The sequence below is a fragment of the Aulostomus chinensis genome, chromosome 20 (genome assembly GCF_037954235.1).
Source record: "Aulostomus chinensis isolate RoL2024-O1b breed Wild chromosome 20, RoL_Achi_v1.0, whole genome shotgun sequence".
Taxonomy (NCBI): Eukaryota; Metazoa; Chordata; class Actinopteri; order Syngnathiformes; family Aulostomidae; genus Aulostomus; species Aulostomus chinensis.
In genome coordinates, this window is record NC_141339.1 from 3,214,423 (window position 1) to 3,242,401 (window position 27,979).

The following is a 27,979-nucleotide window of genomic DNA, read 5'->3' on the forward strand; positions in this document are numbered from 1 at the left end:
TGACTGCTGGTGCTCTGCTGGCCCGCCAGTAGCTCACTGTGCCCAGTAAAAGTGCATTTATTCACCCAGACTGGTTCAGAGTGTTCTCAGGTGCATGCTGACAGACTCGGGTTTCTCTTGAATGGTGTCAGGCTCTTCAGCACAGTGAGAGATAAAGCTTATGAATCAAACACTGGTATCGGATCAGTACTCGGCATTGGCTGATAGCTGAACCCAGGAGTCAGTATCAGGACAGGAAAGGGAAGGATTACTAGTTTAAACCTAGGTTAACCACCTTAAGCCACCTGTTAGGATACCCAAGGCTGTCCTACAGTGCTGGGAGAGTTCAAATAGCAGTTTGAAAGCAATTTCAAAAAATGCACAAAGCAGGCTTGAGGACTTCTATTTTAGCTGAGAACACGCTCGTCCACGCCAGGGGGTTTGAAACCGCTGCTCCTCCAAATCCTCCAATGTCTTCAAACTGTCAGAATAAAGAAAAACTGGCAGATTGGTAATTCAATCAACTGAGTTTATAAAAATTTCAAAGCGCGAGCGTCCCTGATCTCCTCTGGTAGCTCACGCCGTAGCTGGAGGGCCCGGACAGCGGAGGCCCAGCTCACCCTCAGTATGGAGGTTGAGCTGGGCCAGGTTGAGTTCCGGTCCATAGGGGATCCAACAACCAGCTACACGTTCTGGACCCTACAAGGTTTGATTAAAAAGCATCTTAACTTTAAAATCCACTCAAAAAAACAAAAAGCTGCAGGCCAATGAACTGATTTGAAGCCGTGAGATGCGCCAGATGTGGGCCGGTTGAGGCGAACCTTCGGCACCATTTAAGGTCAAACACGGGAGAACCGCACTGATGTGGGCCTCATGCGGGCCTCGTGGGCCAAACGTTCAGGACTATCGGTGGGATCAGACGACCACGATGAAGAACTCTCTCATCCTTCAGCGCTTTTGATGACCTGAGTGACATCAATTACATGTGTTTTCTCCAAGAATGAAAGCAGGTGGAAGCCAACAAGCCAGACTTCGGCTGGTGTTGCAGGGAAGATTAAACCGCACGGCGCCGCCTGCACAGCACGAAGCAGCTCAGCACTCACCAAGGCTCTGGCGAGGGAAAAGTCCTTTAAGATTCCACAGCTGATAGCAGAACTGAGCGAGCGTGGAGAGAAAGTCAGCTTGTGGCCAATTCCTCAATGCGTCAGGACTGCAACGCCGACACACAGCACAGCGCAGTCACGACATCAGCAGCCGCTGCATGCAGGAAATTACGCATAGCCGTGCTGCTGGAATCTGTATGAGCCACGGGCCAGAGTATGAGGCTTGTGTGCTTTATTGCCAGCTATTTTTCAAATGACAAAGGCTTTCCAGGAAGAGTGAAGCTGAAGGCAGCAAGCAGGTGACTGATGGAGATGTAATTGGAAAGGCTGCGTCAAATGAGCCAGTAAAACACTCTCATAGGGCAATCATGAGGGTCTCCTGCAGGGGCCAGCACCCCTGACACTGGGGGACACATAATGGGAGGCTGCCGGGGGATGACCTTTCCTCTGGAAGCTAAAACCTCTTTAACTCCTCTGTGATTTAGGTTTAATTAATAAGGACCAGCAAATATGGAGATTTAAGAATTTATTTCACACAAGTATTGAGAGCCCACGTGGTCCGAGAATGCATGACGGAAAACAAGCAACGGGATTAACAAGAGCGGCTTTAAAAAGCAGTTTATGCAACGTGAATATTCCATTTCATGTCCTATAAATCAAAATCACGCAATTACATGAGAGACGTCGGCCAGTCAGGACATTCCCCACTGCTCATTCATCCACTGCCAACCGTTAATGAAGGCTTCTCTCATAATGGCTTTTCTATTTCACTGCAACATAAACATTCATTCAAGCCGTTACGCCCCCCCCCCCCCAACGCTCAGAAATATTTATGGGATACGTCAACACGCAGTATCGGCTGCTGCTGGTAAGGCACTGGTGTGGAAAGCTACAAAATGTTCTGGTATCAGGGAAAAAAGCAGCAGACAAAATCAAACTCCAGAGACGTCACCACGCGTCTGTGTGAGCGTGAGGTGGAGGAGAGTGGAGGCACCGGTGGCTCTACCTCCTTATCTCAATAAAAGTGTTGCCTGCTGTGTTACAGAAAAATAAAAACAGACTGAAAATACACAGTCGGAGTCACGTCCCAAAATGAGGTCTGGATAAATAAACTCAGTCGTGTGCAGATAAAAGCAGCTCTTCTGTTCATTTATGTGCCCACCAAGCACAGAGAAATGACACCAAAACTGGGACTTTTTCGATTTTAATATTACGGACGCACCGATTGTGAAATTCTGGGCCGTTATCAATGTTTAAAATGATAATCTGGCCGACACCGATGTTTTTTTTTCCTCTTCTTTTTACCAAAAGGTCGGTGTCCTCTGATGGCGCCCAGGACTAGATTAAACTATGAGGCTGATTTAAGTCGGTGCAGCCTGAACCCAGGAGGAGCTCATGCTCTTTTGGGGCAGATTTTGTGTGTGTGTGTGTGTGTATGTTGGTGTTGGGGGGGGCTCTCATCATAACAACTGATTCACCTGTTCCACCTGTCACCTGTGAATGCCGTATTATTTGCTGATAAGCCCCACGTGTCCCTCGCCATCGCTGGAATATCCTGTGTCCTTAGTTTCCAATCCCCAGGTGTGTTTTTCTGTTTGTGACTGTGAGTGGAAACACGTCTGCTCCACTCCCACGGTGATGATGGTGGAAGGACAGGTGTGATCACCTCACTGTGAGACGGAGAGCAGTCAGCGAGTGTGTCACGGTTGTGCGTTGCGATGGTAGCGTCGGCCGGCGGAGGACCTCAGCGCAAGAATGGACGTGTCTGTTCAGAAACGTTGGGGTTCTCGTCTCCACCTGCAGCTGGAACACGTTTTTACTGTCGACTCTTTCTTACTCATCCACAGCTCACAACAAGCTGAACCGGTTCCCAAAAAACAAACAAACAAACAGCCGTCTTCCCTCCAGCACCTTCACAACTTGATGAAATGGTTGTCCAGACAGTGGCTGAATGACAACGGTGGTATACCACCAGAGCTAATCTGTGACTAAGATTTACCGAACAGAAACACACACACACAATAGCAAGTGTGAGCGTGTGTTTGTGCGTAGGTGCAGCTTCAGTCCTGAGTCTACTGGGTCCAGTTTCAGTCCAGTCCAGGTCCGTATAGATGCTTCACCATGTACGGCCCCTCCAGCTCATAGCCCATCTTCCTGTAGTAGTTCCTGGTTCCCACGCCTGTAACACACCAGAGAAGGACTCAGTGAAGGAAGGAGACGCTGCTGCTGGGTCCCTGGATGTCGGTGAGGAACAAACAGAGATGCTGGAGAGTTCAGCAAGAAGCCACGAAGGCTGTGGTACCTGAGATGACGGCCAACTTGCTGGAGCCGTGTTCATCTCTGGCGATGCGCTCCGCCTCCTCCATCAGCATCATTCCGAAGCCCTGATGAGGTGGAGGGATGAAGACAGTCAGGTACATGTTACGTGGCGCCTGTGCAGGGTAGTGCACCCACCACCGCCACCCACCTGATGCTGGAACTTGCTGGGGTCTCGGCTGCTGACGGGGACGACGCTGCCGTAAACGTGCAGCTCACGGACGATGGACACGCCCCCTTTTAGCTCCGGGCGGAAGGACTGTGGTGAGCAGCGGCGCAAACGCAGAAGACCAATCAGAATGTCCTGCTCCGGATCCTCATAGGAGAGGAAGGTCTCCCAGCCGCCGTTGGCCATGTAGTCCCGCCGCACCAGCTCCACCTGAACACACACACCTCCGTGAGCCCGCAGCGCTCACCTGGTGCTCTACGGCTCTGGAAAATTCTGTTACCTGGTACGGGCGCACTTTGTGGTGGATCTCCTGAATGCCCACTTCTCGGGTTCTCACGTCTCGACACTGCAGGAGAGAAGGACGGGTTAAAGATCACAATCGACTGATGGTGATGAGCCTTCAATTGTTCTCCATCTATTAGGCGCGTGGAGACATCGGTCATTGCGGTACAATTAATGATGATCCTTCTCGTGTGGATGGGACGAAATGTAAGCAACAAATGTTGGTAACATCGTGTTATTGGTTGTTTTAATGACGAATACATGTGGGTATTGTTTTGTATTGTTCGCCCACCCTAGTAGGACTGGAACCTTGCCTTGATGAACCACGTTGTGGCGTCGTTTAAGCGTGATGGTGTCATCTATTTTTCCCAGTGACGTACAAAAAAATAAGGGGAAAAGGTGAAAAAAGAAAACGACATGAGTCTGCTGATCGGTTGACGTGACCCGGGATTGACAGATGTTTCATCCAATCACCTGTCAAGTTTTTGGTTTTAAAGTTCGTGCCATTTTCCAAACTCCTCAGGCGCTTCAGCTCCTCTTGAGACATGAGAACTCTGGCAGACGCTGAGGTTTGTGCTATTCAGCCAATCAGGAACAGGCCTGTTCTGTTCATGTTCACGAACCCCACATGAGACAGTCACTGCTGTGCTGGGGTCGCACTGTGAACCAAGGAGTTGCAGGAAATGATGCAGGTTTATTTTTAACTACCAGCATCATAAGGGTGAGTGATTCACTCTCTTCACATGTTTCAGAGCATCAGCGCTGCTGCTAATGCACCCTCAACTCTTCCTACTGTTACCCTGGAGTAGCAAATGTACTCAATTGGTCTCCCGAGAGCTCGGTGGAACTCGCACATCGCCACACCAACCAGCCTGTAAACACACGGTTAGTCATGAATGAAATACTGAGATAAAGTTGCAGTGTTGTTGGGGTGGAAATGAGCACAGGAGCCGCCTCCCAGGTCTGGACGGTTTGATGTCAGCCTCGGCCGTCTTTAATAGAGCCTGGAGGAGCCTCTCTACCCCATACGCGTTTTCTGATGAGGCTCCTAGGTGAGGCTTTTTTATCCTGACTTATTTTTAATGGAAGTTGGTGAGGGGTCCCTCTCTGCGTCGTGTGTTGTGTCAGCGAGCATGGCGGGTGCGGTTTGACCTGGTGTTTTCAATTTGAAACTGTGTGGATCAACATTCACAGAAGTTGTCCTCCACTGTCTGTTTTCCCCTGGAGACACTCCACAGGTTCTCCCTCAGCTCCATCTGTACCCTGCAGGCCCGGACTGCATCCCAGCTGGAGTCTTTGGGTTTCAGGAGTCTCACCTCGGTGCCCATGTCCTTCATCCTGGCCAGAGCCAACTCTCTCAGGTTGCCGTGCTCCACTCCGGAGCTCACCAGCGGCATGGGGATGTCCCTGACGGCCAGGAGAGGAGAAGAGAAAGACAACTGATGCAGGAAATGATGGGAGACGATCTTTCTCTACCTCCACCTCATTGCTCCTTCGCCTGAGGGACCTGTGCTCTATAAATCTGCCTCTCTAACTTTCCCTGCTTTATTTTCTAAGCTGCCAGCCACCGGCAGCCATCTTGAGCAGTTCCGCCCATCCTCCAGGAAGATTTCTCTATCAAGCAAATGAACAAACAGAAGAAAGCGTGATTGCCTCTATTTTCATTTGAAAAAAAAAAAGTTTCCATGTTAATGCATCCGTTCTTTTTTGATCAACTCTTAAAGGAGGGTCGATTTCATGAGATTCATACTTAAATTGGATTATTAGTTATTGTTCTTTTCTCACTCCCATATGGTCCCTGTGGTCGTACACCATCCCCCCAGACAACCACAGCACCCATCCGCCTCCTCTAAAGAGTGGATGTACCGACGCAGGAGTGAAGAGGAGGCCTACTGGAGGGAGATGAGCCCCACACCTGCACCTGCCAGCCAATCAGCTTCCAGCTAACGTGCAGTTTGGGTCAAATAAACAGAAAGTGTCAAACCTACTATGACTGTGAGTGACCAACTGATTTCACTGTTGCAGCTCAAGATTCACACACCTTTGATCCAGTCACCCACTCACCTCTGCACCCGGTACACTCGGGTCCAGGGCGGCACCAGTGCCAGTATTCGAGCGACCAGGTCCACCAGGGCGCTTGGCGTGTAGCTCTTGTAGCGGCCCGTCTTCCATAGCTCATAGAGCCCCGTGCCCCGGATCACCAGTGTCGGGTAGAGCTTCAAACCATCAGGCCTGAACGCTGGATTCTCAAAAAACTCCTGCAAAGACAAAGATCCACGTTACTCACTGGGAAGGATCAGCTCAGTGTTTGAGTGGCTGAAACATTCCGTGGACAAAGAATAGCTGAGAGTTCTTCAAGCTGCAGGCGAAAAGCTGAAAAACCAAATGTACACAAGCTGTCAGGAAAATTACACCTCAGAGCTCTCACATCAGTGAGGCAACACCCTTCACAGCTCACACATGCAGTCCCGCTTCCAGCAGACAGGAGGCGCTATTTTTGTCTGGACTGGTAACCGGCCAGTGGCTGAGTGATCCTCCAGGTCCCACTGGCTGCAGATCTTTCTAAATGAGCTGGTGATGAAGAGGCAAGGCTCTCCCTCCATCCACCAGCGGACAGTGTTGTGCCTGAAAGCGTTCATTGAACGATAGTTCATAAACTCGTTCCTATTGGACGAGGCACTGCTGCCTAGTGACCGAGAGAGTGAACCGTTCCATCTGGTGTCTGTGAGCAGGTCGCTCTCTCGTTCATCTTCGTTCAGTGGGGTACCAGATTTCAGGCTGAAAAAAACTCCTTAAACACCTCTTAATATATAATGGAAAACACCCAATCTGGCAACGCCAGCCACCAGTGTCGCGCCGCCGCACGCATCATCAAAACAGAAAGCAGCATGGAGAAGGCGACAGGAGCGGCGTGTGGTTCCAGCCCACGGACAAGACAAAACTGGACTCAACAAACCAGCAAGGATGCGTCGTACGGTCATTTAAACAAGTTTTATGACAAAGTCAAGGAAGATGGGAAAAAATCTTACATTCCTGTGCAGACTTTGCCTGCTGGGTTTCAAAAAGAAAATACACACTTCAGTTACATCCACAAACCTGAAACGGCAAATTGAACTGGAGCACCCAGGAAGCCTTCCAAGGTGCGTGGAAGTACATAAAGGATGTGGAAGGATACACATCGTTTCATTGTTGGAACTGATAGAACAGCTGCTGTCTGTGGTACTACATGGGCTGGATTTTTAAAAGTGATCGCTCAAAGCAACATACGGGGGAAAAGAACTGAATGAGTTCATCTTTAGAACTGTGAACTTAGTGCAAAATTTTGAATTATGAACTTTGAACTGAACTAGTTTGTTTTAAAATCTGTCAACTGAACTTTGAACTAGTTCATGTAGAAAATGAACTTTCCCAACACTGCCAGCCGATGTCCCAAGGCTCCAGGCAGAAGCGCAGGTCAAGAGGAAGCTGAGTACCATGAGACCCTGCGATCCTAACCAGGGAATCTTGCTGCAAAAACACCATTGCACTTTCTGGCCACAAATGTCCAATATTTGGATTTTATATATAAATTTACACCACTGACAAAACAGAAGTTAACGGTTTACAGCAGCTGCAGCAAACAGAAGATTGTAGCGGCCGTAGAAGAAGAAGTCAGTGGCACAGCTCATGATTTTGGAAAATTCACCCAGCATTCAAAACTCAAAGGACTATGTGACTCTTCAGGACCCGCGCTGACGGTGGCGTGAGGTGATGCTCGTCTACTAGGCACTTGATGTGTTGACTGGGGGGACAATGAGATGAGACATGTCAGAGTTTGTCTCCAAGGACACTAAAACACAGCTGCAATATTTAGGATGTAAAGCAGACGGCGATGTCAGCTGAGAAACACAGATGAGGTCACACATTCCCTCTGCTGACATTTATAACATCACCCTATTGACCAGCCTAATTCACAATGAAGCCTCTCTCACGTACATATTTTCCCACTGGTACGACATCGGAAGGAGAAACATGAAGCAGTGAATAAACACGACTCGGCTCATTGACGCCGCATGTTAACCAGCGCTTGTTAGCTTTTGCTACAACTCATTAGCTTATGCTACCACCTGAGAATGCTAAAACTTAAGAAACACACGGCTACGCTGCATTTTCGGCTGCCTCTGATGGAGGAGGCAGAGAGACAAGTTAGCTTGCAACAACAAAAATGGCCGGTTGAGTGGAAGTGTCACTTTTTTTTAACAACACTGAGCCAGAAATTTCATTTGTCCTCTGGGATCAGAAGCTTTAACTCTTAATATAATTAAAAGATAATCTTGGCCCTTTGCCTTTTTCTCATCTTTCCTGTTCTTTTTTGTGTTAAATCAAATTTTCTATGGTCACAATTCATTTCCATGCTGGTTTGGAATTTTCTAAAATGGAGGGACTGACAGGAGACTTTAATTCCTACTTTCTAAAAGTAGGTGGTCGTGGTTATGCTTTATATTTGAAACGCTAAGTCTTCAGATGCTCTCTGCTGATGTCTTTTGAGACAGCTGACCTATTCAAATTATTTTCAAATTGAGGAAATGAACATGGGAGTGTCAAAATTCACTCGGTCACAGAGGTGGCGAGAACCATTCCGTTCCTATCAGAGTGGTTACGTGGCGTCAGCGAGCGTTAAGAGGTGCATTATTTGGTCGGATGAAATTCACTGTTGAGTCAAAACTGAAAACGGCGCAGCAAAATCCATTAGACAGAAACGAGGAAATAAATCGACAATGAGGTGGCGGCGTTTTATTGACCTGCTGAGAACTCCAATTGCAGAGGGGCTGTTAATATCCAGGAAGTCACCTAACAAACACACGAACCGCCCCTGCAAGGAACCAGAGACAAACCTGAACAAGCACGGTGTGACGCAGTCCTGTTCAGTTCCGTCTGAGGAAAGCAAGAGTTTCTGTCACTCACTTTACTAAATCTTTGCCCTCTTAATTATAATCGGCGTGAGTCCTATTGCTCTGTCCCTGTGCTCCCTAACTGACTCGTTACATTAAGAGAGAAACGTATGGAGGCAGAAGAGGCAATAAAAAAGGCACATAACCAGGGTTCGTAGACAATCCCCCACAGACACGAATGCTTTCAAGTGCCTTTTATCTCCCTGAGCAGACAGCAGCAAAGTATCTCAATATTACATAAAAAACGGTCCATTTGCAAAGTTACTGACTCCAACATTAAGAGCAGCCATCCGTTGTGTAAAGAGGGGATCTGAGAGGATCATTCAGTTGACGCCAATGTGTGCTGGGGTCCAGTTTAGCGCAGTGAAGGGAACTGGTGTGATTTCCCGTCATTCTCCTCCTCTCTGGACACACTCATCATGATCAGAACCGTGAAGATCCGGAAGCCCGAGCACATTCTCCAAACTAGACTACATTACCAGGAAGGAATAATCTCTCTGGTCACGGCTCACAGCCACAGGAGGACACGTCCCACACGGCCCCGCACCGCACCGGTGCCAGAGCAGGAGGGGAAGTCTGACAGCCAACAATGCTGCCACAGCAAAAAAGAAAAAAGACTGAGGAGACTATTTTAGGGATTCTGCACCTGCTCCCATTCTGGACTGTGTATCACTGTTTGGTAGAGAGGAACCCTGTTAAGGATGCCTCCCCCAGGACTGGGAGCATCTGTACATGAGAGATAAGTGAGAGAGAATCTCAGGCTGCGAGGACTTTTGTAATCGAATTTCATTATCTGGACGACCGTGATGGACGCAAGGAGGAAGCAAAGTTCTGCTGCTACTGCCCTCTGCCTGCGGCGAGCGCGTGATCCAGCAACGCCAGTGGATCACAAAATGTACAAGGAGCAGATAATGAGGGAATAAAAGGGATTATTAATACTAAAAGAAGAGATGATGTGAAATCCCTGCTTCCTTAAGCTGGCTGTTTTGAACTGAATTAGCGGCAATCGTCAAGGAGGATCAGCATAAACCACCGTCCCTCCACCAAAACCCCAGCTGCTGTTTGCATCATAATTACAGCATTGGATTCCAACTCAGCAATTAGATGGCGAATGTAAAATGCGAAAATCCAAGAGCCGGAGCGCTGGAGATCTCCCGCCCACCCTTTTTTAAAGGTCACCTGATAGAAACAGGGCGGTGCCATTATGCCTACGACAGTCCTCAAGCTTTCTGCTCTCTGCGAATATCAAAATTCATCCAGAACTTTTCCCTTTCATTTCTTTTTTCCCTTTAAATCTCCCCAAACAATTCAAAACGCTTACTGAACCACACGGTTGACGGCGCGTTGCTTCAAGTCACAAGGCACCTAACAACAAACAACTGCGTTCAGGTGGGTTCCTGACATCCTGCCTGCCACCGGGTAGCAGAGAGGAACGAACCACGTTAGTAGGCACGGGTCCTGATTATCTAACACGCTTTCATTATTGAGGAAAAAAATCAAAGTACGTGACCATTTGTGACTTGTCTGATGTCCTGATTTTTAGTTTAGCCGACAGTTGCCGGTCTTCAGGAGGGAGGGGGAAGATGGCTGCAACTCACTGTGCTTGTTTACTAGAGGGCTGATGTGTTTGAGGGGGACAACGAGATGAAACACAACTGATTTAATCTCAAAGAAAGCTAAAAACAGCACGACAAGGCAGTAACATTTAAGACCAACGGCGATGTGAGCTGAAGCTCATCGAGGTCACGGCACTGCGCCTGGCTGACCATCAAGTCTGCGGCAAACATTTTAAGCGGGATTGACACCCAACGATGAAACCAAATCCTAAGCAGCTTTTCCTAAAACAAGCTGCTGCTCCACGAGGGGAGAGACCTGCTGTGGAGGTTCACCATGTCGGCCAACCCTTATAACAACAGTCTGAGCCTGTCAGGGTAATCTGACAGTAGCCAGTCGCCCCACCGCCCCTCATGCTAGCTGCTCTGGGGCTGCCAGCCGCTCCGCCTACGAAGGGTTCACGTTCCCCCGAAGCCACTGATTCTACTTTCACAAAGGTGTGCTTAGCGTTGACCAGGACAACAACCAAGAGACCAATGCTCAACTTCAAAGTCAGCCGTATGAAAGGGTTCATTAGCCTGCCACTCTGAGTTTGTTGTTTCTCGATGACATCTAAATGTTCCGTCTCTTCTCTCATTAAAGTAGAAATCAACGTTTCTGTAAAAGCCAGACAGACTGTTGAGATGCAAAACACTGGAGTCACGACTCCGTAGGCCTGAGAGAAACCTCAGTGAGTTGAAGTGACTGTGAAAATTCACAGGTTGTTGTTGAGTGACACATTTTAATCAAAGCCATGGGGATGCGGCGTCTCACTCCTACCAATTAGTTATACGTCTCCTTTTCCTCCATTGCTGTGTTTTTAATCACCATTTCTGTTTCAACAATGCAAAAAACCCTCAAAATCATTTGTGTCCTGGAGTGGCGCTTGTGGGGAGGGGGCATCGTCTGACTCCTCACATTCTTAGCGGAGCTGCGTTTCCAATCAGAGATGCAACGTCAACCTGCTGTTGAGGCATCTGACAGCATCCTCCTCTCAGACGCGGCACAGTTGCTTTTCTATCGCTATTTTAGGATACATATTACTACACCACTGTGTAATAAGTCGAAATGACGCACTCTGATGCGGAGCCAAACAAGGAGACAATGATTGCTAATGTCACCAACAATGAACGTAATGACTGGCATGACAGATCACAACACTGGCTTGTGTTCTATTCTGTAGTTTTACAGATTCTCTCTCTTTCAAAGTGGGTTAAGGAACTTTATCAGCTTGAAACTAGAAAAACAACGTCCAACAACTGCCTCAGAGTCTGAGCGGGACCGCGGGGTTTGTCCAAACACAATCGCCTGCTGTGATCGGCGGGAAAGAATCCAGTCCATCACCTCAAAGCGGAACACAGCTATGAGGAAAAAAACAGCTTCCTGGTGATCCGGTGCGAAGCTCCAAGCCTGCATGTGACGGCTGCAGTTTGATGAAGGATGAGGTCCACGACCATTTCCAGAAGTCCGAAAAGTTTGACAATGATTAAAAAGGCCTTAATTGTTCTTTAAGTTAAAAATAGTAGAACAACTTCAGTGGAAACACGGACTGATGGTTGGGCAGCAGCAGGCTGAGGGGGGAGGCTGAGCGATCAGGCGCTGCCTCAGGAGAAGAGGAACCACGCTTGAGGCTGGCGCCAGCTCGCCGTGACCTCGACAGTGTTGGGCTTGAACATATTGCAAGTCATGATGTAATTTGGTCAGAACCCCTGCATGTACAGAGTTGGGTGTCACACCCCAACGACGCCCTTGCATCCGTGTTCAAATTCTCTTTACTCTCAACTACACACGAGTCGTGACCTGATGCAGACATGTTTGAGCCTGCTACAGGACTGAAGCTGTCGGTGGGGGAGCTCGCTACAGTAGGCACATGACGTACATGGCATTGATCCCGCTCTCTCTCTCTCTCGCTCTCACACACACACACACACGGCTGTTAATAAACATGATCTCAACATGCAGTCTACTATTTACTGCAAAGGTAAAAAACAACAACACCTTCATTAACAACATTTTATCATTTAGACTGCACCTACAGCCGGGAGTAAATACAACATCCGGGAGTAAATTCTACAGCCAGGAGTAAATACTACAACCGGGAGTAAATTCTACAGCCGGGAGTAAATACTACATCTGGGAGTAAATACTACATCTGGGAGTAAATTCTACAGCCGGGAGTAAATACTACATCTCGGAGTAAATACTACAGCCGGGTGTAATACTCCAGCTGGGAGTACATACATGGTGAACACCATGTGCGCTCTTTGTGTGAGCTCTGTCTGGACCGTGATGCTGTGATTCACTCCACAAGCGCTGTGACTGCTGCACCGTCCGGATCAACCGGGTCTGCTAACGAGGGAGACCTTCAGAGCGTTGGCATCAGCCTCTGCCAAGGAGTGGCTGCTCCTCAGGGGCTCTGCCTCTACCTCAGTTATTCCCTGGCCCAGGCTACACCCCTCCAGCAAGATCAAGAGGAGGGTGAAGAGATCGTTCTCAGGATTGTGACATACATGTAGACACTGGATATCACTGACAACTTGTTTTATACAGTAAAGATCAACTATCAGCAAAGTCACTTTCAAAAATGACAAGACACACAAACCCCCCAATCTTGTGCAAGCTCAGTAAGACTGTCTTCCCTTACTGATCAACAGCGCTCTTCTCGCTGTGACTGCGGGGAGTTCTACTCACGATGAACTGCTCCACGTCCCTCTCCATGCCCACGTTGGGCAGGTCAGGCATCATGTGGGCCACCACTTTGAAGCCAGCGTCCTTTGCCAGCTGGAATGACTCACACACAGCTCGCACCGTGTGGCCCCTAAAAACAAAATTTGAATTTCCACCGTCAGACCTGATGCTGTCACACAGTCTTCTATCTCCGCCCCGGCCTACTGACCTGTTGGTGTCTCGGGCCACGTCCTCATACACGCTCTGGACTCCGATCTCCAGTCGGGTGCAGCCGTAGCCCAGCATGTCGCTGAGGTGTCTCTTCAGGCAGTAGTCCGGCCGCGTCTCGATGGTGATTCCTACGCACTTGGTGTTGCTGCGCTCTGAGTACCTGAGGAACATCAACATCCCTCAGCAAGTTCTTTTCTTGATGTATTTGTAACTGTGAGCGACTAAAGTTTCTCGATTTGATGATAGAGTGTGAGCGAGTGTGTCGGAGGGCACAGATGAATGAAACATATTACTGGGATAATTTAACAACATCAATTTACATGCTGAGAGTTGGCATGGCTCATTACCCGGACGGTTAGCATTAACCTCACATTAAGGACACACTAATGCAATAAAAGAAAGACCGATGGCAAAAAATATTTGCAGAGCAAATCACGTTAAATGAGATATGACTATTTACTTTGCATCAAGCTCAATTCATAAATCATTAGTGCTTTATAAGTTAGCCGTCACTATCTTGGTGTTTCTCCACAGGCTGAATTAAAGCAGCTGTAACAAGTAATTCTATAACACAAAATCAAAGGGATGCGTGCAGTAATAATAATGATCAACGCTCCATTTCTCCTCAGCGGTTTAGTGTCTTGCACTCGTCAGCATCTTGTGAAGAAGCGCGACGGAACACAAAATGTCTGACATCAAACAACAAAACTGTTTCAATAACAATAAAACATATTCGTGGGGTGTTTTTAATGACGTTTTTTAGCTTTGCTGAGGTAAAAACAAATGTCAGGGGAGATTTATTCTCATTATTTTGGTTCGCAGCTCTCATATATAATATATCCTAATATCTTTTCAAAGGCATGAGCATCACTGGAGCCCATAGCTGCACAGCACCCCCCCGGCTCCTTGCCGCAGACGAGAGACCATTAATATGCAAATGTTTTAATTCCAGTGGTTCAACTGGTAAATGCCTCTTAGTTTACTGAAAAGGATAAAGGAATCGTAGAAGAGAGAGGTCACTCAACTTCTGTAGATCAGAAAACCGACAGACAGGAAACACAACAGGTTTCACCTAACAACACTGGTATTCCCGGAGAGGAAGAAACGACAGTTCCACATGGCTGAAACTGGACCGCAGACCAAGCCAGAGTATCAGCACCCTCCGCACCAGCAGATGTCATAAAAACAGTGATGTTTGCGGTTGAGTGTGAAGGATTCTGGGGGATTTTCAGAGGACGTGAGCTCAGACAGAGCAAGCTGACCTGAACCATGTTTCAGCCTCCTGGCCATTTACGGAGAGACGACGTCACCAACAGCGATGAAACGAATGAAGCTCACACGTGCTTCGCTACGCGTTTGTGGGAAATTCTAGTAACACAGCAGCTGCTCAGCTGTCGGCAGGAACTGTTCCTTCACTGACTCGACCACTGAAGATGCTCTTAAACCGAGTCTCCTGACGTGCGCGGGATCGCACGTTTTTAACGTTATCGAGGCCAAAGAACAGAGAGGGTTGAACTCTTGGATGTATTTATAAGGGTTAAATGTGGAATGGTTCCTCAGAGGCGTCAAATGTTCTGGTTCTGACTGGAACAGAAGGTTAAACACTTAAAAAAAAAAAAGACTTTAAACTTGAAACAACTACAGATTGGCCATGTACTGTGATGACTGAGTGAATTGAAGACGGGCCACAATGGAAACAACATCCCTCATCATCAACTTGAAGCGTCTCTTCAAAAACTTGCATGTAAACCTGGCATCCAACAGAATAAAAATTGTTTCTGAAGTAAAGCGACCAGTCAGCTGTTGCTGATCACCAAGCCAGCGCCCAGGACAGTGAAGATCAGGACACTGCATGAAAGCTTCCTTGTTCAGGAGTAGAACACAGATGCAAAAATACTTGACGAAATGTCACGAAACCCAAATGACCCCTGACCTTCACCGTGGCCTGACAGTTCTATTTCATGAGAGTGAAGAGCTGAAGAGGGAAAAAGTTTCCTCAGTGGAGCAACAATTGTCACGCAAAGAGAAGCCAATAAAATCAGCACGCTGATCATTTGTCTGTCTGATGTTGGAGTGGACGTAATGACCAAAATGAAGAGAGACCCGCAGAGGAAGAAAATCAGACTGGAAACTTCTCTCGCCACCTGCGACTTCACGCCATCTCCTCAACTTTTTAAAACGCTCACAAACTTTGTTTAATGAGAATTTAAACAAATGCGCGCCACCGTGTCAGCAACCATTCGCTAAACTTCTTCTAGCCAGAATCAAACTTTATTAGAGTGGCTGATTGAACTCCCACAAACCCAAGCGAGTGAACAGAAAGACGTCAGCACACCGACCAGCTGCCATTTTCTCCACTCCAGCTGCTCCAATGACCATTAGCTCCCCTCACGCCAGCTCATCTTCCTTCTGATTCTGTATCTGCTGGCAATAAATGTCCATCTTTTACAGTTGACTGCCTGATTTACACCAATTACAAGAGTTTATGCTCCAGAGAGGACGATCAGATTGTGTGAAATGAATCAATAAAAAGTCTATTATCTCAGGTGATTATCTCGAGGTATCTCGCTGTTGTGATCAGATCAGGAGCAGCATGAGCATGGTGACGACCAGAGATGGGGGCATCATACACACACACACACACACACACACTACAACAAGTACACACACACACTGAGGCAGAGATAAGGGGGAGCCAAAGCGAGAGCCTCCTCCTACTCAAACCGAGCAATCGCAGCATCTTAACGAAGGCTGCTGATAGCAGAGCGGGGCAAATCCTGCTCACACACACATATACACGGAGAGGGACGACACACACATGCGAATAGAGACACACCCGCTCACACAAACTGGCCTCTGGTCTTATCAGTCTTTAGCGAAGTAAATAGCCCCCGCTAACAACAAACAAACAGCCTGAGTCTGGTGAAAAAGCTATTATTTGGTCCAATCGTCTGTATGACGTCTTCACCTCTTCAACAAATTGGTATTTCTACTTTGACTTTGAATCTTCTCCAAGTTATCTAAAAAGTTGCTACTCATCCATACTGAGCAGGTGTGAGCCGCATCCCATTTAAAGCTCAGAGAGTGAGAAATCAATGGAAGCAGCTGAGGAGGACTCATCTCTTATTTCCCTCCCGAATTCTCCACCAGTTCATCCAGCAGCTTTATCAGTGGGAGGGGTCATCACAGCTCAGCTTCCTGAAGAAGGTTTGATGTTTAGCTGTGGTGCGTTTGAAGTAAGAAGGAGGTGAGGTCAACGAAGGCGGAAACACTCTGGAGCACCGGGGACAGAGAGGAGTACGAGGAGGAGAATAATCTTCACACCGTTGAAAACGGAATGCTGGTTTACAAAGTGAACCCAGAATTCACGTCGGTGATTTGTTTTTCTAGTTTTGTTGGTTTTTGTAGTGTTACTGTAGTCCCAGAAGAGGCAGAACAGATGGTAAACAGCTCCATCTCGTGTTCAATAGTGGCATTACACCCCAGAGCCTTTGAGAGCAGAGAACAGCACCACCGCTTCCTGCTATTCATCAAATTCCTCCAGGTGTATAAGTCACATTTTCTGGCACGAGGATGAACAATATTGCAAATACTTTAAAACTGGTTTTGCTAAAAGCAAAATGTTTACCAGCATTGATATTATCTGGATAAAAACAAGATAGACATTCTGCACTGACTGAAAAAGATGTGGAAGCTGCAAATACTGACATTGTGTTGACGCTGTCATGCTTGACGTCCTGAGCAACGCCGCGGCGAAGCCTGAATCATTCGATTATGTAACAAGGGTTGTGATCCAGTAACTGTGGCTCTCTTTGGATCCGTTGATTGAAATTAAACCACACCTAAGACGGCAGCGAGACCTGCCAGGCTGAGTGGGATCAGCTGTGAGTTCTGGATTAGGCTGCGGTTACAGACCTGATGTTGCTCCGGATTCCGTAACCATCCTCTAGTGAGAAGGTTGGACATCAGCAGGTTGGCACTGCTGCTCTAGGAGCGGATATTATTCTCCATATATGATATATTTACAGTTACAAAAGAAACATGAATGTAGATTCTGATGAGATTTTACATGCAATGAATATTTTATATAGAAGCTGGGAGTAGAAAATGATGAGAATGCTGAAAAACTCATTTAGGATGCTTTCACGTCCACCTCGTTGGTCCGGACCGTCAGACTTTTTAATTTGGTCCAAACTAAACCTAAGCGTGAGTCCTTCCACTGCCCCACCATGGTCCTCCTGAAAGGTCAGAACCAGGGTTTGGTTCCCCTCAGTGACACCTCATCAGACCTTGTACAGGGCCGAGTACTGAAATAACTACAACAGCATTGTGGGCTGAACACAGAAGCTGCAGCTGGAGAGGAGGAGGAGGAGGAGCTTTACCCCGATACAGAGAGAAGAGTCTTCAGCGGGATCATTAATTACACCAAAACAATCAAAGATACGTAGGTAGCAACACAACTGGTGGTTCACAGCAAAGCAACACTGCAGGCTGAAATGATGTTTAGATCCTGAAGCTTCTGGGTGAACGGAGAAAACCGCGAGACAGCGGCTGGCGTGTGCGAGTACCTCACAGCCTCGGCCACGTTGTTTGAGGTGTGTCCGGACAAAGCGTCGTGGAGGTTCCTGATGAAGTAGTCTCGGTACTCCTCAGACAGAGCCATGAAGGTTCCGCCCATCACGATGAACTCCACCTTGTCCACGCTGTGGCCCAGCTGCTTCAGCTGCATGTCGCGCACACGCACACACGCACACACACACACACACACACAAGAAAAACAACATTCTGAACAACTGGTGATGTACAACCTGACAGTCATTAGAGAGTCCACATCTGATGCCTCCACACTCATCCATCCTTCATCAGTACTGGCATGCTGCTCCTGGGCCCTGCTGTCATGTAAGGGGGAAGCTGAAGGTAAGCCATGTCACCTACATGAATATGTGTAAATGTGAAAATGCCACTGGCAGACATGCATACCTTTTATTGAGGGATCTGTGTTCACACTCATTAGAGATAAAAAAAAAAACAGTTTAAAATGTGTGGAGGCTGACTCACTACTGCACTCACACCGAAAACTGATCAGGAATCAATAAGGGAGTCCAAGGAGAATTCGCTGTAACAGCGCTGATATCAAGGGACGCCCATCCCTGGCAACGATGAGACCGACTGTGACAGTCAGAGGGGGGTTCAGTTCAACGCCACCGTGGCGCTGTTCTCTGCAGGAACACTTCTACCTGACAATACAACTGCATTACATAGAAAAGTGACTTTCTGCATTCGACTGACATGACCATAAATTCTTATAATAGTAGGGGTAAGATCTCAGTGGGGGGTAGAAGCACAGAAGCTGCTTTGTCCAACCGGTTGTTTCAGCAAATCTTTGATGTCTGGGAATAAAGACAATTTCACAGTAACAACAATGAGATTTGTGTGGTTTTGTGTGTCGTAGCAATTAGCATCACCGCAATATACAGAAGAGCCATGAGAAGGACATGAGAGGCAACATCATGACCCCTGTTCCTTTCATCTGCCCTCCACGCTTCTCCCGTCCTAGTCCTGCATCTTGTAATATTTCTGTAGATGTTTGGGTATCCTCTCGTTATCTGGTTGCCTTGTCCTGTGTTTCTTGAAGTACAGATGGAGTGGTACTCATAATCTCATGACATATCTGATATACATGAGGATAATTCTAATGGGATGAGTGTCTATGCGCAGGGCCACACTGACCTGCTCCACTCGGTGTCTGGTCTGGAGGTAGGGGTCATACCGTGCTCTGATCGCTCTCATGGACGTTGGCTATCGGAAAGAAATGATTTAAAAACATTTCAAATGTTGGAAAGTCAAAATGAAGAAGATTTATTTTCATTTCATTTTCATTTTGTAAGGACAGAAGCAAATTCTTAGGAAAACTACCCATCCATCACACAACGCACGCGTCACAGCGTTTTCAGCTCCTGATGCCCGTCCCTCAGACGTAAGAAGACATAAGTAGGCAGACTAAAGAGGGCAGAGCGAACCAAAATAACCGGCTGGTTGACAGAGAGAGGCAGAGGAGCATCGACCTACCTCATAACCAGTGTAAGACTGTGTGGAGTACTCGAAGTCCGAGTCCGGCCCTCCAGGACAATACCTGCCGGCGTGAAGACTCAGTTGTTACAAGCACACAATAAAAACTGATTTTGACTTGTGCCTCTGTTCTAACTGCCGCCATCACACCGCAACCTTCATATAAAACTAGAACAAAAGTTCGCCGAAGGTCACTTACACACAGATGTTGCCGGTGAAGCTGATGTGAGGACATCGATGCGGTTTACACATGACGGCCACCACTGCTATCTGCAACAGAACAGTGAGGATTTCAACTCATCTTCAATCGCATTATAGACGCACCGGTCCTGAATTAATAACAATCACCCAAATATTTTATGTGGAGAGTGAAAGTTTTCTTCTGCTTTGAAAACATTGGGCCTCACCCACAAAAATGCTCCAACGCACAAATTAATTCTTGAACCTTCGATTTCGTCTTACGTGCTGGAGGCCAAGCCTGATCCAGGCGTCTCATTCAACTCTTGTAAGATTTCAGTCTCTGCAAATATTTGGAGGACCGACAGTTACAACAGGAGTCAGGATCAGGCTTTGCTTCCTGAGCGTAGGACTAACTTGAGGGTTTAAAAGTCGTGTGTGAGAGCAGCTCCTGAATGAAGCCTGATCCTGACAATCGCTGCAGCTTCCATCCTCCTGATCTCAGCTACGTACCCCACTGGCGGTGCGGATGGGTTTCGCCTTTAGTTTGGGCACCAGAGTGCGGCGGTACTGAGGCGGAACAGCAGCAATGATGTCCACCAAGCGAGGCTGGGACTCCAGTCCGTATTTAGCGGAGGTCTTGGTCTTCACTCTGAAAGCAGGAATTAATATTTTACGAGAATCAGAACCACTGGGTCGTATCCATGAAATGTTCCTGTGCACAAATTTGTTCTGACACAGCAGGATTTATTTGGCCCTTAATTTAGTTTTACAGACAACAAACAAAGCCTGTTTGCTTTTGGTCACTCCTTACACTGCACATCTACTGCGTACATTTTGTGATATGATAATCTTTGTCAGCGTGGGTGATTTCACCGTTACAAGAGATAGATAATAGATCAGATTAGATATTCAGCATTTTAAACAATATCTCTATGGACATTTTTTATTAACTGAAAGAGACAACAAGAAAATGTAGTAATCCACCAGATGAAGTACAAGATTACTGCATTTACTATCACAACCTGTGTGGGTCTGCACTGAGGAAGACCTACTTGTTGAGATTGATGTCCTTTCCCTCCTCGTGGGCTTCAACCAGCTGCTTGATGACATCAGCAATGGTCATCATCATCAGCTCTGCTCGGCTGAGGTCACCTGACAGACAGAAACACTCTCAAGTGATATCTGAAAGCTAAAACGGATGGTAGCCACCGTGCCCGCAAAACAAATGTCCCCGCAGTTTTCTGGTTAGACCTGTAAAATACAAATAAATGAACGCCTGAGGAGACGGTGACGCATGCTAGCTAGGATGAATGCTAGCTGCTAACATTTGACCGACGGAGTAATAACACCAATAACTGAAGACGTCAGGGTTCAAACGAGGCCTAAAAGCAGGGAACTGCTGGTCACTGACGTGTAACACCGGCTCACGTACTTATAAACATGGTTACAAATGACACCGAGGCAGAGTAGTTAGCATTAGCATCAAGCTACAGCTCATCAATACACATTTAAGACATTTTAAACACCTTGTCAGACACTCACTCTTTTTCTTTGGCTTCCCCATTTTTTTTCCTCCGGGAAAGACGTACAATTTAAAAACGGTGACGGCTTGTCAGAGAATCTACATCGGGTTTCTACCAGAGAGGGCTAGCCAAAACAGTAAACAACTCCACGTTGCGTCTGAATACAGCTTCTGCCGTTGGGCAATTGGAACTGTCGTAAAGTATCGTAAACCGCGAGCTTCCAAGCGCTTCTCCCTGCGTTGAAATAAATAAGATATTCAGACCTTGCTGAAACTTCATTTACCCTCGTAGTTTATGTTATTTTTACACTGTCTGAAGAGAAGTCCCTGGTCATTTTCACGGCGCGCCTGGGGAAGTCTTCCTCCGGGCGAAGCGCAGACTTGTAACGCATCGGGATCCACGCAGCGGCGCTCGATCCCCTCCCAACGCGTCTGCACCAGCGTGAGCAGGGCAGCCACTGGCAACCTGGAAGCTCGCTAAATCTCACAGCAAATCCCCTTAGCCGCGAGTTGACATGGCTTGACGGATCTCTGCAGGAAGTTTCAGGAAATGCAACAGGTGGAAGAGCCGAGACGCTGAACTGTGGACTGCCGTAAGTGCTGATTCAAACTTGCATTTAGTAACCAGGGCTTCCATTTCCACGAGAATCAGTTTTATTTACCAGCAGTCACTGTAAAACTAGTAAGAAGCGCGTTGCCTGTACTTTGTGGTGTTAGCGTCTCCGGCTAGCTGAAGGTGTCTGGAGGAGTCGGGCAGGGAAACTACTGCGCACTCTTTAATTCGGTTAATTCTTGACTCTAAACAGTGGACTTTGAATTTAAACTTGTTACGGGTTTACAGGAGCTTACAAAATCTACCCAGGAACATAGTAGAAGCAGTAGCTTACTGGGCTTATTTATAGAGACATTATCTCACGCAGTGTAGCTGCGCGGTGGCAAACACGTATGATGAGTTCCGGTGTCGCTCAGGCGAATAAAGCTGATTTCTAACTTGGTTGAATGACACACGCAGTGGATCATTGGTGTGCGTTCCCTCTCGCGTCCCAGGTCAGGTGGCACCATGGATGACAACAGCCTCAATGACTCCAATGTGAAGGTCGCTGTTCGAGTGCGACCAATGAACAGGAGAGGTGAGTTTAATGTCACACGAACCTTGTGACTTGTGACTTGGACCTTCCAGCTGCCCAGGCGAACAAAAGCAGCCTCCACAGTTCCGTCTAGTCCCAGAGACTCATATAAACCCGGTCTCCGGGGTGTCCGTGAAGCTAACACGAATTTACTCAACCAACAATAGAACCTTTATTCATGCCCTGTAAAGCTTCGTAGTCCACCTCTGGGGGAACGTCTGGCTTGTTGTTGGAGCGGGGAAGGACGACACACAGCACATGTACTTATACTGCACAGTAAAAGTACATGTTTCATTCTGTGCTTTAACCAGTAAACCAGGAAGACCTGCTTGAGTCAAAGTAGAAATAGTACTATGGTTTAAGTATGCCTCCATTCCATATTGGAGTAAAAATAGAGAAGTATTTGACATTGAGTTCACCCTCAAGTAAAAGTAGTTGTGCTGCTCTGATGTCATCTTGAAATTGGAAGTAAAAATACTCCAATACTCATGTCCATCAGGTTTTGTCATATTTCTGATGCAAAATATTGATCTTCATGTAGTAAAATACCAAGTCCCCTAAAACCTCAGCACTGTACAGTACCTGACAGGGGTTGTCATTTTAACCATTAACATTAACCTGCGTAATTAACAGGTTATTACCCGCTTAACCAGCGCCGAAAAACACCATGATGAATGTCTGACCCACTAAAAATATATAAACATCATCACATATTCATGACGAACGGCCATTGATCAAAGTGCCTCTGACAAGCTGAAGGAGACTGGTGCCTGTGTTTTTTCATGAACTACGTCACACCTCTCTTTTACTACTGGGCTCCCGCTGTGGTTCACCTTTGTCCAAATGAACCGTCATCTCGGGCCGCGCGTCACGTGCTTTATTCCTGCTCCGACATGAAGTTGCAGCCCTGCCGATTCTGCCCTGACAACTGTTGCACGGAGGAATGAGGAAGACGAGGTGTGACCCCGCCCCGCCCCCCCCTGACTTTCCTCTCTCCGCTGGAGGAGTAGTGGATCCTGGTGTTTGCACAGGCGACTGCTGGATGAATCACCATCTATAAAGCTGTTTCCTGCTCCTCCATGTTGGCACACGTCAGGTTTCCATCACGCTGCAGGACATTGCACCGACTTTCCCGACTCTTAACCTGAACTTTAGCAAGTCTTCTACTGAAAATGAAAAGATTTACGTCATGCTGACTTGCAAAGCCGACAAAAGCAGATGTAAACACATTCATGTCTCCACGTCACGAGCAGTAGAGGTACACACCTGACTCTGTCCTCACCTGTGCTGTCACACGCCAGGCTGAAGTACTCAAACTGCAGTCCTGCTGAAGGAAAAGCGTATTTGTCAGACTTGGACAGTTTGTACATCACAAGTTTATGTTCTTCATTTCCTTGGCTTTCGTTTTCTTCTCTAGAAAAAGACCTGAAGGCGAAATGTGTGGTGGAAATGGAGGCAAACCAGACGATTTTGAATCCGGCCGTCACCAATGTGAGCAAAGGAGATCCCCGGTAAGAGTCCAAGGACGAGTTCACCTGTTTACCCAACACCTGAATCCAGGACCTTTCAAACAAACAAAAGCCTATGACGCGTGTCAGTCAGCGGGATCCTTTTCGCTAATGAACACCAGTGTGAACGCAGTTGCTAGAAGTACGTCACCATGACGATGCTTTAATGGCCTCGACAACTCTGCTGCCTCGCTCAGCCACTCGTTATCAACCACTGTTTTTAAAAAGCATGAATGGTTCAGCGCAGAGTTTCCTGACATGTTAGTGGAACCGTTTGGAGCCGGCGCTCAGCACCGTCTTACAACCTGCTGGTTTCCATGACGCTAACTTACTTCCAGGATTTAGGGCTCGTTCCTCATCAGCAAAGAAGTTGTGGAACAAGTGGGTGACATTCAGGGATCAAGAGGACGTGGTGGAGGAGAAGTTTTTGCCCCTGATTTTTTTTCATCATTTTTTATTTACTTTTTTTTATTTCAAAGGGGGGGGGGTCTTGACCTTCAGGTCAGGGACTGGGAGGGTTTCAATAAGCTTGAGTCAGTGACACACACGTGCACACACACACACACACACACACACACACACACCTCTTATAAATTGGCAGCTCTATTTCCTGCATGGCCAGGCCTCTAGAGGCTCTGCCTCTGGGAGTGGTAGCCAGAGCCCTGCAGTACTGGGTTAATGTTTGGCCCAGTCAAACACACTGTATTTACTGTTTAAGTTCCACTAACCCTCAACACCACTGCCGGCACAGTGTGTGTGTACAGTCTGGTCAGCCCCCCGTGTTGCTGAAGGACTATCCTGTCCACCCGCCATTCCTCTTTCCTGTCGTCCTCCCTCCTGCTGCGCCTCCCCTCTCTTTACTCAGGGCGTGTCTGTTCCTGCTGGATCCCGCTCAGGTAGTCCTGCTTCTTTAGCACGAAATCAGCAAAGGCGTGTCGGGGTTTAGAGCTCAGACGCTGAGACACATTCTGCCAGCCGCTGTGGCTGTTCGGCCTTTTCATTTGAGTGCATAACAGATCAGTTTACAGGTGACACGCATTTCCTGACAATTAGTCTTCACATTCCATGACCAAACTAATCATGCCGGCTCTGTCTTATCTCAACATAAATCAAAGACTTTGATTATTCAGTGTCATGAAAGTTGCACTGTCGGTGTTGGAGGTGCGATTGTTCACTGATTGTGTTTGGTTGAAACTTTCTGCTGGGTACGTTTGTTTACTACGGAATGCTCCAGTGCCCCCCCCCCCCCCCCCGGCTCAGGTTACCTTGTTCAATAATTACCTCAGCCCCCCCCATGATTCCATGTCTTTGTTAAAAGAGACACTCTCATATTTTGTGTGTGTGTTTGTGTGTGTGTGTGTGTCCTGCCCTGGCACGCTTCAGATAAAGTCTGTGTCCCCCTTGGGCCGGGAGCTGAACAGGTTTTACCTGTAATACAGAGGAGGAGTCTGGTGGTGGAGGAGCAGAAGTGACTGGGTGACACTGAGACTGGGTGACAGCCAGTAGGAAGGACCTGAGGTGGATGCTCTCACTGGTTCCTCAGCTCACATGATTCATGTAGGAGCCCAGTCTGTCCCCAGGCAGCTGTCTTTGTGCAGGGAGCCGCGCTGACCAGCCCATCCAACGAGGTTTTGGTTCAGGCTGTTCAACAGGTTTAACTAAATTGCTGCACGTGTGTGTGTGTGTGTGTGTGTGTGGGGGGGGGGGGGGGGGGGTCTCAATATGTTAGAGCCCCCGTGGTAGCTGCAGCCAGGAGCTGTCAGGGCCTCGAGATGGAGGAGATTAATGAAGGCTTTCATAACTTTGGGCCCACCAGTTCACATTTCTGCACAAATTACATTTTAGTAGTGGCGCTGTGAGCTGCCCTTGAAGATTTGGTGGGCGTGTCTGTCAGCCCTGGCAGGATCAGTGTTTAGAAGATGAAACAGAAGTTGCTCTCCTTCTTATCTCGATTGATAGCAACTCCACTTTGAAGGGCCCTTTTTCATCTTTTTATCCCCTCGCGCTTATTTCAGATCCCAACTTTGAGAGCTGCTAAGCATCTCAACTATAAGGTCATCATGGTCCAGAATGGTTTGGCATATTCTGTCCTCTGGGACAGCCTCGCTGGTCATAACATGGCGGCGCAAAAACTCGCTGTCCTTCCTCCTCCTCCTCCTCCCCCTCCTCTCCTTCAGTAACTCCTGGGAGCAGCGATTCTCTGCCAGTTATCTCAGGAATGTCCTCGCCAGCCCAGGAGAGGACGGGACTTAATGTTGCTCTTTCATGGACCAGCCAAGCCTCTCATAGGGAGGCCTTGTTTCATTACAGCCCCCCCGCGTGCAGTCCCCTCTATATTTGCAGCCGTATTCAAACCAAATTGATCCGTGTGACTGAGTCAAGACGGAGTGTTGACACGGTAGCGTGCATCAGACGGGCCTCCCTGCCCGCTGGATCCCAGTGTGTTATCTGTTCTACTGTCCTGTCCGCACACTCCTCACACACTCGTTTCTGCTTCACTAACTTCCCCCACACCTTCATCCTTTCAACTCCAAGTACACGTTGTGTGTTCAGCGACCGCGTTGTGTTTGGGTGGCCTTGCTCAGGGGTTCGGTGTGGAAACTTCAGTCTGCCCTAAATCGCTGTCACCAACGTTCCCGTGTCTTCAGCGCACTGCGGCTTCACAATCCAGCAACTCGCAGGAAGTCGCATGAAGTGTCCGTCCAGAATTCTATGGAAGTAGAGAAGTGTGTGATATTGAGTTTACTGAAGAATCAAAATCAACAGTAAACCTCAAACTATGTCATCCTCATCAGGTTTTGTCAGATTTTTGATGCAGAATCTTTCTCTACAAGTCACTGATGGGTTCAGATAAATGTAGTGGAGCTCAGGTGTCGTCGCGAGCGTCTCACCTGTGCAGTTGTTCTTCTCTCAGCCTGGGCTCACATTGTTGAACTAGCAAGTGCACTCGTGCCAGCAGTGGGCGTGAGCGTTGGGAGAAGACTTGTGGTTGGGGGATCAGCTGGTTCCTACCTGGAGGCAGCGCGCCGTTAGCACCACTGAGCAACCAAAACCAGGTCTGCAGTGTCGTGTGAAGGGTTTCTCCTGCTGTTTCCAGGTCCCAGTGTTTCCAGAGTGAGCTGCAGCTCCTCAGCTGATTCCTTACACTGACCTGGTGGAAAACCGCTGCTCCCGGAGGAGGTTTTGCACCAGGATGAACTTAAATCACAAGAGCGAGCAGAGATTCCGACTGGTAGCTCAGAGGCTCTGCTGGCTGGTGAAGGTCACTTTCCCCGCGCCGTTCACGGTCACCCACGGAGGATTAGTCACATCAGCAGATTTTTGTGGCTTTGCTGGAGTTAAACCGTATTTGATTTGATGGGTCTGCTGGAGGTCTGCTGCTTCTGTACTGCAGCCATTTCTCAGCCAAAGGCCAGATTCTAGATGTGAAGAATTTGCTGAAGTCTCACCAGGTGTTAAGACTTGCATGAATATTTATCTTGGAGACCTTTTCTGTTCGACGACACCAACGAGATCCAAAGTTACTCTATAACCACGCAATATAGAAGCATTGATGATGGACAGGTGAGCTCTGACAGGTTTAAAACACTAAACTTTCTGCTACGTGACAGTGAAAGGAGCGTGAAACCGTTGGAGCTCGGTGCTGGCGGCTGAGAGCACCCTGCAGAGCTTCACTTCACTTCACTCCCAGTCCTGAATGGGACTGTTTTAATTTTGTTTTTTTTCAGAAAAATCAGAACACAGAGGAGAAAACTTTATTAGAATAAATGGTCTGTGTTTGTCAGTGACGTTGAGTCCCAGCGGTGGAAGCAACAGAGCGACTCACGGTTCTGTCACAGCACTGAAGAGTCCAGACACGGGCCTCTGATAATTGACTGCAACAGTTCATGCGGATACACAATATCTGTGAATTAGAAATGATGTATTTATTAACTTTCAAAGCTTTAATGGGTCTTTAACACACACACACACACACACACACACGCAGGCTCAAGAACTTTACAAAATGGTGATTGGAGGATTGGTTTCTAACAGCTGTTTTAATAAAACTATAAATACTGTATAGCAGGGGGAAGTGTGGATATTTTATCCCCAGGTTGAGAAGCATGAACTTCAAGGCCAGACATCCGTCTTGGGACTGAAAGCTTCCATGGTCGGATGTTTTAATGTACATTCCTTGTTGGAATAACGTTCCCTGTACCTGCAGCAGGTGTCACTGTGTCACCGTGGAAAAGTAAAGCGGCCGGGGTTCTGACTTGCGCCTGGACTGTTAGGAGAAGGAGGGGCCATCATCCGTCTGGG

The 27,979-nt window shown here is 47.7% G+C and overlaps 2 protein-coding genes across 5 annotated transcripts in view; one reads left to right on the forward strand and one right to left on the reverse strand.

Annotated features, from left to right (window-relative positions):
* Positions 1 to 1,600: 1,600 nt before the first annotated feature.
* elp3 (elongator acetyltransferase complex subunit 3) lies at positions 1,601 to 21,472 on the reverse strand. Its single transcript, XM_086189635.1, has 15 exons — positions 21,063 to 21,472; positions 20,573 to 20,672; positions 20,031 to 20,169; positions 19,540 to 19,610; positions 19,341 to 19,404; positions 19,002 to 19,070; positions 17,840 to 17,994; positions 13,270 to 13,431; positions 13,065 to 13,191; positions 5,914 to 6,107; positions 5,166 to 5,256; positions 3,848 to 3,913; positions 3,550 to 3,777; positions 3,385 to 3,466; positions 1,601 to 3,261 (listed from the first exon to the last, which is right to left on the reverse strand). Exons 1-15 carry the CDS (start codon positions 21,082 to 21,084, stop codon positions 3,170 to 3,172), a joined length of 1,662 nt encoding a protein of 553 aa, XP_086045761.1. The 5' UTR covers positions 21,085 to 21,472; the 3' UTR covers positions 1,601 to 3,169.
* LOC147242230 (kinesin-like protein KIF13B) overlaps positions 21,317 to 27,979 on the forward strand; it is a 36,825-nt gene continuing 30,162 nt past the window's right edge. Inside the window, exons 1-3 of one of the 4 annotated variants that reach the window (XM_086189630.1) lie at positions 21,317 to 21,635; positions 22,090 to 22,172; positions 23,587 to 23,680. In XM_086189630.1, the coding sequence (XP_086045756.1) occupies positions 22,103 to 22,172; positions 23,587 to 23,680 (164 nt within the window). In that variant the 5' untranslated portion in view covers positions 21,317 to 21,635; positions 22,090 to 22,102. The remainder of the gene's footprint in view (positions 21,636 to 22,089; positions 22,173 to 23,586; positions 23,681 to 27,979) is intronic. The other 3 variants (XM_086189632.1, XM_086189631.1, XM_086189634.1) reach the window with 3 other exon arrangements.

Excerpts from the sequence above, each read along its gene's own strand:
- elp3 (XM_086189635.1), bottom strand. The coding sequence starts at position 21,084 with ATGGGGAAGCCAAAGAAAAAGA. Across the intron at positions 6,108-13,064 it reads GGGACGTGGAGCAGTTCATC|GAGTTTTTTGAGAATCCAGC; the intron begins GTGAGTAGAACT and ends TTGTCTTTGCAG. Across the intron at positions 3,914-5,165 it reads TGAAGGACATGGGCACCGAG|TGTCGAGACGTGAGAACCCG; the intron begins GTGAGACTCCTG and ends TCTCTCCTGCAG.